The following is a 14,749-nucleotide window of genomic DNA, read 5'->3' as shown; positions in this document are numbered from 1 at the left end:
GGATGTACCCGGAAGCCAAACCATACATGATAGTACCCCTGCTCTGACACTGACACATGTGCATGACACATGTGGATGTTCACATTCACACCACACACACACACACATACCCTGTGCTTATGGAGACACACAGATGCACATGGGCCCCTTGCCCAGAAGATTCAGTTGGGCCTTTCCCAAGCTGGACTTAGGTAGGTCTTTTCAGGGAACTCACATTGTTGTAATCCATTAGGGCTGAGGATTTCCCATAAAGCCTCTGGGCCAGGAGCTTCCCTGCCATGACAGCTGTGGGAGTCAGTTCAGGCCGCCCCTGTGGGGAAGACAGACACATCAGTACCATGTCCCCGAGAACATGAACAGCTGGTACACCACCACCCACTGCCATTTTAGCAGGTGGTGCCCTGCCGAAAACCCCATCACAGTGCCATGAGCTGCAGAAATTTAAAAGCCTTCAGCATGCAAGGCTAAGTCTCCCATGGTGATGATGCTTGGACATCCTAGGGCCTTAGGCAGTTTGCTTATTTTCATCAGCTTTCCTCCACCAGTTACTATCATCTTCCCTGTAAGAGAAATGAGCTGTCGAGCCCAGCCCTGCTGTTCTCACTCGCTCAGACTTCTCTCTGAACCCCTGTCACACTGATAACCTGGGAGGGCTGTTCTATGACAAAGCTCAAGGGATCCTACCCACTGTTCCCATGTGACTGGAATTCTGGTTTGCATGGTACTAAGCATGTCACGTGCTCCATACACACAGCTTGACCTGCACATGATAGCCTATGGCAAATCCCAAATCAGCATCATCCCAAGGAACACCCTGCCCCTAGGTCCCAGGGTATTCTGTGCTGCCAATGTTCTTACATTCAGTGGCTTGGGTCCAACTGCCAATCACCTCTGCAGCAGGAAATGCAGATGCTGTTTGGCATTCCAGGAATGAATAGAGATCTACAGAGATAAACTACGCCAGCAGCCTGTGCATTCCACCAGACCCGAGTAACCTAGGAAACATCCTGCACACAGCACATATACCATATCACATTAAACAATGACCCTGCTCCACCCTGGGGCTCTTCTCAGCTGCTGACCTGACCTGACCACATGGTCTTTCACTCTTTGCACTACTCATAATGAACTTTCGAACTGCATGGATTGAATTTGAAATATATGCCACATTTGTAGCAACAGTGTTTAAAATATTACAGTATCTACCATACCAAATAAATAGTGCCCTAGAGCCCGGGAGCTACTTATTTATATAGCAAGGGAACTTCATTAGCTGGATGCAAGGGTTTCCTGGGATGCTCAGAGATGTGCATGATACTCTTCTGTGTGAACACAGGGATGACATGTACACAATACAATAGAAGCCTACTATCAGTGACCATCTTGTCCAGACCAGCCATAGGCAGAGTCCAGCCAACAACAACACCCAGTTACATGGTTCAGGCCAGGCTGATAGCATGCCCCATAGCACTGTCCCTACAGTCCTCTACGTTGGGAGCCCTGGAACTGCTCTCTGGGGACCTTGTAACTAGCAGCAGTGGATGTTTCCTTCTCACACATTCCTCAGCTTAGGTCACAGGGCCTGATGGTGCTTGAGAGGCAGCCACTGGGCTCACTTCTGAGCACTGATGGTAGTGGAAAGGGACCCTTCTGGTACACTAAAGGCCCCAGGGGCTATATTGCCCCAGCAGGAGGGGTCTGCAGAGTGGCCACATTTGGTAGGACTGGCATGCTAAGGGGAAGTACAGCCCTGTCTAGCCCTCATCTCTGTCCTGTTACCAGGTAAGTATCAAGCTCTCCCAGGCCCACATCAGCTTTGCAGAGCCTAATGGTGTGTGTGTCCCTGAGCATTGCTAACAGCCACCCAGCTCCACAATGAGAATGAGAATATCCCACCTACGACTTACTGGACTCAGACACTACTCACCTCACCCCCAATTCCCACAGGGTACTTACTAACTGCATTTCCCAGAGAAAGCCAGGACAGGGCAGTGTCTGCACTCTCCTGAGAGCATGGGCATCTTCACTAAGCCTACGGTGCTCCAGCCAAAGGGTGGGTACCATCTGGACCCCTCAGGCACATCTCCCCACCACTTCTCTCTTCACCACTGACAATGAACCTGTCATTATGCTAAAGTAGTTCACTGGTTTATGCCATCTGGAATGCCTCCCAAGATGTTCCTTTATGTGTGTGTGTCTTTGTGTAGTACTGGTAGTGGGTGGGTGGGTGTTTCCTGCAATGTCCCTAATACTCTGAAAAGTGCCTGGTAACCAGTGGTGTGCAGCTAATATCCAATGAGCAAATGTATAGTAAATACTGGGGACTATTGAATAGTGCCCCCACCAAATTCATGCCTGCCTAAAACATAGAACATGACTTTATTTGGAAAATGGAGTTTTTAAGCCGGGCGTGGTGGCGCACGCCTTTAATCCCAGCACTCGGGAGGCAGAGGTAGGAGGATCGCCATGAGTTCAAGGCCACCCTGAGATGACAGAGTTAATTCCAGGTCAGCCTGGACCAGAGTGAGACCCTACCTCAAAAAACCAAAAAAAAAAAAAAAAAAAAAAAAATGGAGTTTTTGTCTTTCTAAGAAGATGTCCCACATCAACCCTCACAAAGAGGTAAAGTATTGGAGAAAGCAGAGTCTGATGCCCAGGCCTTCCCAGAATACACCCAATTAGTCCCTGGAGTTTAGCCCTGTGACTGGCACTCTGTGATTAAAAAAAGAAATTTCTATCTAGTTATAGTAGCTCGTGCCTTAATACTAGCACTTCAAGAAGCTGAGTTTAAGGCCAGCTTGGGCTGTAGAGTTTCAGGTCAGCCCTGGTTAGAATAAGACCCTGCTTCAAAAAAATAAGAAAAAGATAGCTGGGCGTGGTGGCACACACCTTTAATCCTAGCACTCGGGAGGCAGAGGTAGGAGGATTGCCGTGAGTTCAAGGCCAATCTGAGATTCCATAGTGAATCCCAGGTTAGCCTGGGGCTAGAGTGAGACCCTATGTTGAAAAACAAAAAATAAATAAATAAGTAAATAAAAATAAATTTTAAAAAATAAGAAAAAGAGGACTGGAGAGATGGGTCAGTGATTAAGGGTGCCTCCTTTGCAACCATGATCGCCTGAGAGGGAATGAGACTGCCTGAGTGCTAATAACCCCAGTCCTGTGGGGGAAGAGAGACCCAAGAATCTATGGAGCCCCTCAAGCTCCAGAATCAGTAAAAGACGACTTTCTATACAAGCATTCAGGGTGCTGCAAGGGCACATACATGTAAATGTGCCATACCTACCACATTACACACACACACACTTATGTGTATGTGCATACAAGCAAAAAATAAAGAAAAAGAATGAAGCTTCTCTTTCCCATGGGTGGCAATAGCTAAGTTTTGTGCATCTCAAGGCCTAACTGTGGTGGGTGGGAACAAAGAACTAGTCAAACAGGTACAGGGATTCAGGTCGCACCTCAGCAACATCTCCAATGGCATAGATGTGCGGGATGGATGTGGTGTCCCTGGCATCCACAAGAATCTTCTGATTCTCAGGGTTGGTATTCACTCCAGCCTTCTCTAGATTCAAACTTCTAGTTTCTGGAACTCGCCCTAAAGGAAAGATGAAGTTGAAAGATTTTCTTTAGCAATTTTTTTTTTTAGAGGAAGGGTCTCACTAGCACAGGCTGACCTGGAACTCACTGCGTGGCCTTGCACTCATGGCGATTCTCCTACCTCTGCCTCCCAAGTGCTGGGCATGCACCATGATGCCTGGCTAGATTTTCTTTAGCAATTTTGACCTGGGATCCTTTTAAAACATTCCAGCTAGATGTGATGGCAACTGCCTGAAGTATCAGCACTTAGAAGGCTGAGATAGGAGATAGGAAATTCAAAGGCCATTCTGGGCTCCACAGGGAGACCCTATCTCAAAAAATCAAGGATTGTGGATGTAGCTCAATGGTAGACCAAACATTTGCAAAGTCTCACATCTTATTTCTAGCACAATAAATAGATCAACCAAACAAACATTTCTTGGTTCTGTGGCTGACATTAATCATTCACCTAATTTCACAAAACAATGAGAACCATGGCCCCCACCTGGACCTCCTCTGAGGGACACCTAATGGCTCACTAGACAGGCTGGAGTGGAGGTGGTCCTCTAGGGCTGCATCCTCAGTCAGTGCTCAGGACCTGAGGTTAAGGATCCTACCCCAATGGGGCCTGTAGGTCTCTTTCCACTGAGGCTGCATGCAGGGTCTCACAAGCCTACATGGGCAAGGCAACAGCCATTAACATCTGCTGGGCCCCAACCATCCTCAGTCACATGTCTCTTAGCACTTTCCCTCTATCAGTTTTCTTTCTTCCTTTCCTCTCCTCTCCTCTTCTCTCTTCTCTTCTTCTCTCTTCCCTTCCCCTCCCCTTCCTTTCCTTCTTCTCCCCTCCTACCCTCCCCTGTCCCCCGAGTGCTAGGATTAAAGGCATGTGCCACCATACCTAACTTAAAAACTATTTTTAAAAATTTGTATTTATTTATTTTGAGAGAGGGTCTTGCTCTAGCCCAGGCTGACTTGGAATTCACTATGTAGTCTCAGGGTGGCCTTGAACTCATGGTGATCCTCCTACTTCTGCCTCCCAAGACCTGGGATTAAAGGTGCGCAACTTCATGCCCAGGCAATTTTCTTTTTAAAAATATATTCTTATTTATTTGCGAGCAGAATGAGAGTGACAAGTGACAGAGAGAGAGGAGGGAGGGAGGGAGAGAGAGAGACAGAGAGAAGGAGGAAGTTTATGGGTGTGCCAGGACCTTTTGCCATTGCAAATGAACTCCAGACACATGTACTACTTTGTGCATCTGGCTTTACATGGGTACTGGTGAACCAAACCCAGGCCATCAGGCTTTGCAAGCAAGTGCCTTTAATTGCTAAGTCATTTCCCAAGCCCTCCCTCTTATCAATTTTATAGTTCCACCTTTCCATTTTGTTTTTCTTTTTTTAAATTTTATTTATTTATTCTCACACATGTATGTGCACACAAGAGGTGGGGTAGGAGTACCATGGTCTGTTGCCACTGCAAACAAACTCCAGATGCATGTACCACTTTGTGCATCTCGTTTTATGTGAGTACTGGAAATTGAATATGGGTTGACAGGCTTTATAAGCAAGTGCCTTTAACAACTAAGCCATCTCTCCAGCCCTTGTTTGTCCATCCTTCCTTCCTTCTTTTATTATTTTTGTTTCTCTTTAAATATTTTTTAAGATTTTACTGTTTTTCAAGCAAAGAAAGATAAAGAACGGGCATACCAGGGCCTCTAGCCACTGCAGACGAATTCTAGATGCATGTGCCACTATGTGCACTTGCTTTACATGGATACTGGGGAAGTGACCTGTGTCTTCAAGCTTTGCAGGCAAGTGTCTTAACCAAAGAACAATCTCTCTAGCACCTCATTTTTGCTTTTTTTTTTTTTTTTTTTTTCAGTGCTGTGCTAGATTCCAGGGCCTAACATATGCTAAGCAAGTATTCTACCCCTGAGCTACATCAGCCCTGTGCCTTTGGTTTTGATGAGACATCATGGCCCAAGGTGAGACAACTACAGACACAGAGGTACCCCATAGGGGATTAAGACCCTTATTAGTTATGCTTCAAAGGACACCAGCTGGGGTGAGGCTTTGGGAAACTTAGGGGCCAGCCTACTACTGGTCCCTTTCCTGGCCACAGCCCTTACTCACCTCAGTGCCAGGACTTCTTAGGCTCTGTGCAAATATGAATAATGTTCCCTGACCTGAGGCCCCTGCTAGACCCTACACACTGGATCAGTCACTGCTTTAGCCAGATGCAGAGGTGTTTTCTCTTCGGAGACAGCTGCCTGGGTGAGACAGCTTCCTGGGTCACCTATCCCTCTATGCATAAGAGACCCTGGGCAGGCTTCTTTTCTCCTTAGTGATCTCATCTTTTAAAGGGGCAAACATAAAACCCAGACAAATAAAGTCTCATTGGCTACAGGCTCCTAAAGGCTATGTGCCCATAACAGAACTGGTCCATTACATGAACTTCAGCAGAGTTCCTGTGCTGATGTGAGCAAGGGTAGCTATTCCAGCTGACCAAAGCACCTCAGGGATAGCACAGGGCCAGCAAGTATGAGTGCAGGAGAATAGGTACAGTATTCCACCCTCCTGTGAGGACAGGGGAAATACATGTACACATGTACCCACATACATACACACTTACAAAATAAATCAATAAAAGAATACAAGGAGAGAGGGAGGCTGGAGAGATGACTTAGCAGTTAAGGTGCTTGCCTGTGAAGCCTAAGGATCCATGCTCAATTTTCGAGGTCCCACATAAGTCAGACGCACAAGGTGACACATGTGTGCAAGATGGTGCATGTGTCTGCAATTCAACTGCAATTGTTGGAGGCCCTGGTGTGCCAATTCTTTGTTGTGCTTGTCTCAAAAAAAAAAAAAAAATTTAAAGGGAAGAGGAAGTCAGGTATGGTGACAATCCTAGCACTCTGACCTGAGGCAGGAGGATTGTCACAAGTTCAAGGCCAGCTTGGGCTACAGTTAGTTGCAGGCCTGTCAGGGTTACATAGTGAGAAAGAAAAGGAATAGGATGGGGATGTAACTTGGTTGGTAGAGTATGCTTGCCTAGCATGCACAAGTCCCTGGGTCTAATCCCCAGTACTGCATAACCTAGGTGTGGGAGGTGAGACAGGGGTATAAGTTACTCATGGCCTTTATTAAATACATAGCAAGTTTGAGGACAGCCTGGGATACATGAAACTCTGTCAGGAAAAAAGAAATAAGGAAAGAAAGAAATAAGGAAAGGAATGGAGGGAGGGAGGGAAGGAAGGAGGGAGGGAGGGAAGGAGGGAAGGAAGGAAGGAGGGAAGGAGGGAAGGAGGAAGGAAGGAAGGAAGGAAGGAAGGAGGGAAGGAAGGAAGGAAGGAAGCGAGCGAGCTATAGCACTCCTAGGCATATATCCTAAGGACTCATCTCATTTCCTTAGAAGTACATGCTCAACCATGTTTATTGCTACTCAATTTATAATAGCTGGGAAATGGAACCAGCCTAGATGTCCCTCAACTGATGAGTGGATAATGAAGATATGGCACACTTATACAATGGAGTTCTACTCAGTGGTAAAGAAAAATGAAGTTATGAAATTTACAGAAAAATGGACGGATCTGTAAAGGATTATACTAAGTGAGGTAACCCAGGCCCAGAAAGCAAAGCGCCACATGTATTCTCTCATATGTGGATCCTAGCTACAGATGATTGGGCTTCTGTGTGAGAAGGAAAAAACTCAGTAGCAGAGGCCAGAAAGCTAAAAAATCGATACAAAGGGAAGAGAAAGGAAGGGAGGAGGGTACTTTATAGGTTGGTATTGTATATATGTAAGTAGAAGAATAGATTAACGGGGGTGAAAAGGACCAAAGTGAGGTCAGGGGAGGAAACTGAGTAAAGGGAAGGTGGAGGGAAATGTAAGAGGATATAAATAAATCATATGGAATCCTCCAGTTTTGGACAACAGAACACTCAGGAGATGTAGTTCATTGCTAGAAAATTTTCAGTGCCAGGGATGGGATACCTTCCAGTGAATTGTTGGCCAGGGAGGTCCCTGATGCCCCCAAAACATTATAGGACATTGCCAAGGCCCTTGGTTTCCCACCAGGAATCGATGGTAAGACCCTATTGCTGAAGACTCCACATACTTGGGCTGCAAGGCCACTGAGAAATCCTGCTGGAACTGAGCTGATAATCTCCCCCATGTAGACCAGCTGACAGAAAGCTGGAAGAAGCCATTCTATATGCAGTTCAATGGGAGAAAGAGGTACCAACAGTGAAGATACTCAACAGTGGACACTACAAGCCTTGTAATTGGCCAGCCAGGCCAAATGAGCCAACGGGTGTAATACTGGCATGTCTGTCATGGTGGAAACCAACTGTCCTCCAATTGGACTAAAGGCCTGCTCCAAAGGCGGGAATACACCCCTGATACTGAAAACTTAAAACAGGGGTAATCATGAGCCCTAGGGGTATAACATCTGCTGACATCTGGATAAGTGTATATACTATGCTTATCAAATTGCCCAGTAAGCACTTCTCTTAATATTTGTACCCTTATATTAATGCTACTCTTACTTTGGGTAGAGAATCTTCTCTTTTCAGATGGCAGTGAGCTTGGGATGACTCAGAAGTTATCATGGTGCTGGAAAGATGTGACTAGAGTACCGAGTAACATCTCAATCATACCTTCCAAGGCTCTAATGTGGAGGAGATGGCAGAAAGAATGTAAAAGCCAAAGGAAGGGTAGGACTCCTTACAACGTGCTCCCTCCAGACATAAAATGGCCTCGATATCCATGACTTCATAGTGCCTGACACTACCTACATAAGACCATCATAAGAGGAGGGAAAGATCATGACATCAAAATAAAAGAGAGACTTATTGAAATGGGAAGGAGATATGATGGAGAATGGAATTTCAAAGGGGAAAAGGGGGGAGGAAGGGTATTACCATGGGACTTTTTTATAATCATGGAAAATGTTTAAAAAATTGAGAAAAAATTAAATTAAATTTAAAAAAAGAAAGAAAGAGAAAGAAGAAAGAAGGGAAGAAAGGAGAGAAGGAAGAAAGGGAACAAAAAAGGGAAGGAAGGAAGGGAGGAGAAGAAAAGGACAAAGGGATGGAGAAGCAAATAAGACTAGTCTAAATACCTTTTGTGACATTTTATAATTGTTTTATGCATATACATGGTTTACATATTTAAAAAATAAAACTAGCCAGGCGTGGTGGTGTACATCTTTAATCCCAGCACTCGGGAGGCAGAGTTACGAGGATTTCCGTGAGTTCGAGGCCATCCTGAGAGTACATAGTTAATTCCAGGTCAGCCTGGGCCACAGTGAGACCCTACCTTGAAAAACCACAAAAAAAAAAAAAAAAGAAAAGAAAACTATATTAAGCTACACATGCCTTTAATCCAGGCACTTGTAAAGCCAATGTAGGAGGATCACTGAGTTTGAGGTCAGCCTGAGATTACATAGTGAATGCCAGGTCAGCCTGGGCTAGACCCTACCTCAAAAACAAAAACAAAAACAAAAAAAGGCTACAGAGTGAGTTTCAAGTCAGCCTGGGCTATAGTGAGACCCTGCCTTGAAAAAAAGAAAAAAATAAAATAAAAATAAATTATTAACCATGGGATATTGTTTAAAATCATGAAAGTTGTTAATAAAAAAATTGAAAAGAAAAAAAAGAAATTATTAGCACAGGAAAAAATTTCTAGAAACTTCAAGCAACCTAATACAAATGAACATGACTGCACATGAGATTAATGAGAGAGCAGAGAACAGGTTCATTACAGTTCTCCCTCAGTATTCTTAGAGTGTGGATCCAGGATCTTCCTTCCTTCACACACACTGGGATATCAAATCCATAAATGCTTACTGCTGTGTAGAACATGGCATGGCAGAGGGCTTTTTTTTGTTTGTTTGTTTGCTTTTTGAGACAGGATCTCCCTCTAGCTCAGGCTGACTTGAAATTCACCTTATATTCTCAGGCTGGCCTCAAACTCCTGGCAATCCTAACTCTATCTCTGGAGTGCTAGTATTAAAAGCATGTGCCACCAAGCTCAGCATGGCAGAGTATTTTAATACAGCCCGCAACACTCTCTAGGCAATCTGCATTGTTCCTAGATGTCGGAACTGCTTTGCTATGTCACTAGTATGTAGGTATTTAGTACAGTACAATCAGTATGCATGTATTCTCAGAGCTAGGGCTATAACTGAGTGGCAGAGTGCTTACCTGGCATTCACAAGGCCCTGGGTTTCATTATCTGACAGGAAAGCTGCAAAGAGCTCTAAGTGCCATTCACAAAGAATAGTTAAGCAGGGTGTGGTAGCCCACGCCTTTAATCCCAGCATTCAGGAGGCAGAGGTAGGAAGATCACCTCAGTCAAGGGCACCTTAAGACCACATATTGAATTTCCAGTTAGCCTGGGCTAGAGCGAGACCCCTACCTCAAAAAAAACCTACAAAAATAAAAATAAATTTTAAAAAAGAATGCTTAATATTCTATAATATAAAATTTGAATTAAAAAAACTGAATTGGAAATACATGGTTTCTTTTTTCTAAAATATTAAGTTTGGGGCTCTGACCACAGCAAAAATGGCTCTTCAGTGACTTTAAGCCCAGACTTAGATTTCCAAATGTCTTCCACACCCGGGGGACTGGGCTCCAAGAGCTGACAGGAAATAACAGAATGTAATCAAGGATAGAGCATGAAAAGATGCCACATCCCTGCAGGAAGACACACTGACCAGGGTACCCACAGAGACCTCACAGTATGGGGTTTCTTGGTCTATGTGGGGCCCCAGGTGGCCTTACCACCTGGAACTTCCCCCTACATGGGCTTTCCTCAGTGGACAACCTCCCTAGATCCCAGGGCGTCTGTGAAACACTTAATTACTCCTTCCCACCCTGTGTTCTTCCAGCAGCAGGCTTTTTTGTTTTATTTTTTGAGGTAGGGTCTTGCTCTAGCCCAGGCTGACCTGGAATACACTGTGTAGTCTCAGGCTGACGTAGAACTCACAGCAGCCCTCCTCCCTTAACCTCCTCAATGCTGGGATAAAAGGCGTGCACCACCACACCCAGCTTCTGCAGCAGGCTTTCTGAGTCACTAAGGTTCAAATTCTATTCCCACCAAAAGACATCTGCATAGACAGACTAGGTCCCATGTCTCCAGAATCCATCAGGACAGCTTACTCTACATAATGTGTAAGGAGCATGCTGACTAGAGCCAGTGGCCACAGCATGCAAGTTCAAGGTCCTGCTCAGGGTCTTGAAGTGGCCCATAATCCCTTCACCACACAGATATGGTCTGGAAAAGCAGGGCTAGCAGCCAGGTTTGTAGGATGCAGGCCTCAACTTGCCCTCTTCTGCATGACAATCTCTCCACCCCACCTTAACACATACACACCCTGGCTACCCAGCAAACAACCCAACTCTGGTGCTCAGGCAAGAGGAGCTGGGCTTTCAGGAAGTGTCTGAGCCACCATGTCCATCCTCAGGCACAGCTACAGCCAGTCTTGCTTTGGGGTACAATGCTCAGGACAAGCAGGGAACAAGCTTGACTCCAGTGGCCTCCGTATAGCTACCTTGTCAGACTCTGCACAGCTCTGGGCCTACAAGGGGGTAACATATGGGCTTTGTCATGGCTTCGCTGTCAAGGAAGGTCCATTTTGCCTTAAAATCAGGGTGTGTGGCACTGCTAGGTCAATGGGTTGCTCCCCAGGGCCAGCCTGCTTATAGCTCCTAGGAGCTCAAGGCAACTGTCCAATGGCAAAAGTGATTTGGAATTAAAGGTATAATTTCCACAGCTCTTGGTAACTGGGACCAGATTTCTACATGCAGTAGCCAGGAAATGAGTGGCGCCCACCTGAACATCTGGCAGATGAAGTCCCCATGAAAAGGAAACATTAAGTCTCCAGCTGCTACCTTGGAGCAGGAAGTCAAAACACAGAGACTCAGCTAAGCCAAGCTGTTCCAGTTGGCGGGGCCTGGCTCCAGCCTCTTGGAGCTATTCAGCCACAGGAACTGGGGGCTGGCAGACTGGCACCAGTGGGGATCAGTCTAGACTCGGAAGATGGGAGGCCACATCAGAGGAAAGAGCTGGGGACGCTTAGACAGGGCTGAAGCATGCAGCAGGGGGTGGTGGTGAAAGTGTTGTGGGCTGGGGCTCATGGCTGAGCTCTCATGTCTCTTCACAGGCTAGTGTGTCCAGTTCATCATGCTCACTGGCTCCTCTATGCTGGAGCTGGAAGGACCAAGGACAAGGCTAGTGGCCGGTTCTGATGATGAACACAGTATGTTCATGTTCTCCCCTGAAAGTCTGCCTTGCAGGCCTGTGAAGACAAGAGCATCTCCTCATGCTCCTTGTGGTAACTGTAGTAACTATGGCCCTTTCAAGTGCCCAGAAAGCCCTATACTGAGGTCCTAAAGGAAATAAAGATGCAGCCATATGATGCTTAATGAAAGGAATACATTGATAAATATGTCACTGGGTGGCTCTGTCATTGTGTGAAGGCCATAGAGTGTACTTACACAAACTTAAATGATCTACCTTACACCTGAAGCTCAGCAGTACACACACACACACACACACACACACACACACACACACACACAGCCTGTTGCTTCTAGGCTACAATTATGAACAGCACTTATTACACTGAATACCATGTGCAACTGTAGCACAGTGAGATCTGTGTCTCTAAACAGGTTTGTTTTCACCTGCAGTGACACAATGTTACAACAGCCTCTGAGCCACTGTGACACAGGAATTAGCTCTGCTATCATCTTCCAGGAATATTGTCATGTATTTATCCTACTGGTGATCCACAGGTATTAAGCAAAATTCAAAAGTAGTTATGGTGTTGGTGGGGGAGAGATTGCTTAGTGGTTAAGGTGCTTGCCTGCAAAGCCTAAGAATGCATGTTTGAATCTCCAGGTCCCAAGTAGCCAGACACACAGTGATGCAAGTGTGCAATGTTGCACATGTGCCACAAGGGTGTGCACATACCTAGAGTTTGCTCACAGTGGCTAAAAGACCCTGGCACACCATTCTTTCTCTCTCTCAAAAAAAAAAGTAGTTACAGGGGCTGGAAAAATGGCTTAATGGTTAAGGCACTTGCCTGTAAAGCTTAAGGACCCAGGTTTGACTTCCCAGTACCCACATAAGCCAGAGGCACAAGGTGGCACATGCATCTGGAGTTTGTTTGCAGTGGATGGAGGCCCTGGTGCACCTATTCTATTTGCCCCTCTTCCCCTCCCTCTCTTTCTCTTTCTAATAAATAAATAAAATAGTTAAAAACATTTTTAAAGTAGTTACAGGACAGAATGTAGGCCCTTCATGGTCTATTCAAAGCCAAGATTTTCCTTTTTTTTTGAGGTTGGGTCACTCTAGCTCAGGCTGACCTGGAATTCACTATGTAGTCTCAAGCTGGCCTTAAACTCACAGCAATCCTCCTACTTTGGCCTCCTGGGTGTTGGGATTAAAGGCATGTGCCACCATGTCTGGCAAGGCCAGGATTTTAAAGAATATTTTGTATCCTGAGGAGGATGCATGCCTGAAAAGAGCAACTGTGATCATATTGGGATCTTTACTGTACTGCCACAGCACAGCTCCAGAGGCCAGAGAGCTATTTTTATGCAGGCATTCCACATTGGGGAACAAGTCACAAAATAGGTATAGCTAGGAGACTGACCTCTGAGCTCCTATGGCAGGGGCCAGAGGGAGCAAGATAAGCCCTATGACCTCTTACACAGCCAGCAACTGCAAGTTCTCCTCCCTCCTTCATGTTCAAATCTGGGTCCAACCTCCCTGTTGACAATGAAGGCCCATCAGGGATTGCAGACATCTTCTCAACTCAACTGTGTAGACCCAGAGGACAGCAGAGAATAGGAACCAGGAGGTAGGCCAGCAGCCATGTACAACCCAGCATTCCAGTAGCAAAGGAGCACACAGTGTATCGTAGTGGCCATACAATAAAAAGCGACTCCCCAGGGGACACATTCGTCAGCTCTGGAGACTGTTTTCTGGATGACACTAGTTTTGGTCATATGTCAACTTAGTTTTTCAGGGAAGATCCTCAGAGGAAGACAGCTGTACTGGAGAGTGGGGGCTTCCTTGCATATGGCAGGGAATTCTTAGACTGTAGCCTGAGCTCACTGTCTCTCATGCAGTTTTACTTTGCTCTTCTCTGATGATTAGTAAAATTCAGTACTTTCTGGCCCTATGCTTATTAACAATATTTCCTCTTTTGTGGATTGTCAGTTCTTGCTTTCTCTTGTTCATTGGTTTTCTTGCCTTATAAGAGCTTTGTATGTAACCAATGCATGATGTTCTGCCATTTTTTTTCCTATAAACAAGAGCATTAAAATTCCAGGGTAGGGCTGGAGAAATAGCTTAGTGGTTAAGTGCTTGCCTGTGAAGTCTAAAGACCTAGGTTCGAGGCTCCATTCCCCAGGACCCATGTTAGCCAGATGCACAAGGGGGCACACACATCTGGAGTTCATTTGCAGTAGCTGGAAACCCTGGCACGCCTATTCTCTCTCTCTCTCTCTCTCTGCCTCTTTCTCTCTCTGTTGCTGTCAAATAAATAAATAAAAATGAATAAAATTAAAAATTCCAGGGTAACACGAATTTCTCATTTCCTACGAGTAAATGCAGGGGTGGGCCTACAGGTTCTGCTCCAGAAGCCTTATGCTGAGAACCTTTGGCCTTTAGAACTGCTTCTTCCACAGGCTTCCTCTGGAACTTCCAGTGTCCCTAAAGTAGAACAGCTCCTCAATCCTGGCCCTGCAGCCCACAAAGCAGCACGCAGAGCCAGACCACTTCAGATCATACCAAGAGTCCAATGAATTACTGCTGTTGGCTCCAAGAGGCCTGACCACTATGCTTGTACAGCTGACACTATCCCAAGAAGGAACCAGAGAGGCCAAAATGTACCCAGAGGGCAGTCATCAGTCATTATTACCTGCTGTGCTATATATAGGGAAATACAAATGACTTGTCTCCAGCAGCACCCTGTGCCTCTCTGGTCAACTCTAGGAAAATTGAACATGCTCTTCAATTCCACACCAGCCTGAAGCATATGTTCTCAACAGAGAAGACCAACTCATGCAATGAGGTAAGATTTAAGTGCAAGGTTGGACAGAGTAGTGTGCATTGAGGCTACCCCACAAGGCGGTCAAAGCTCCCCAGAGG

At 45.7% G+C, this 14,749-nt stretch overlaps 1 protein-coding gene across 4 annotated transcripts in view; it reads right to left on the bottom strand.

Moving 5' to 3' along the window:
• The window catches only part of Txnrd2 (thioredoxin reductase 2), a 73,896-nt gene that overhangs the window by 8,454 nt on the left and 50,693 nt on the right, over nucleotides 1-14,749 (bottom strand). For all 4 annotated transcript variants that reach the window (XM_045132460.1, XM_045132461.1, XM_012951739.2 and 1 more), the window contains 2 exons: nucleotides 3,462-3,598; nucleotides 215-310 (listed from right to left, as the gene is read on the bottom strand). In XM_045132460.1, coding sequence (XP_044988395.1) covers nucleotides 215-310; nucleotides 3,462-3,598 — 233 coding nt within the window. The remainder of the gene's footprint in view (nucleotides 1-214; nucleotides 311-3,461; nucleotides 3,599-14,749) is intronic.

The sequence above is a fragment of the Jaculus jaculus genome, chromosome 13, assembly GCF_020740685.1.
Source record: "Jaculus jaculus isolate mJacJac1 chromosome 13, mJacJac1.mat.Y.cur, whole genome shotgun sequence".
NCBI lineage: Eukaryota > Metazoa > Chordata > Mammalia > Rodentia > Dipodidae > Jaculus > Jaculus jaculus.
Note: the sequence above shows the minus strand (reverse complement) of the source record. Positions and strands in the feature narration are given on the sequence as shown.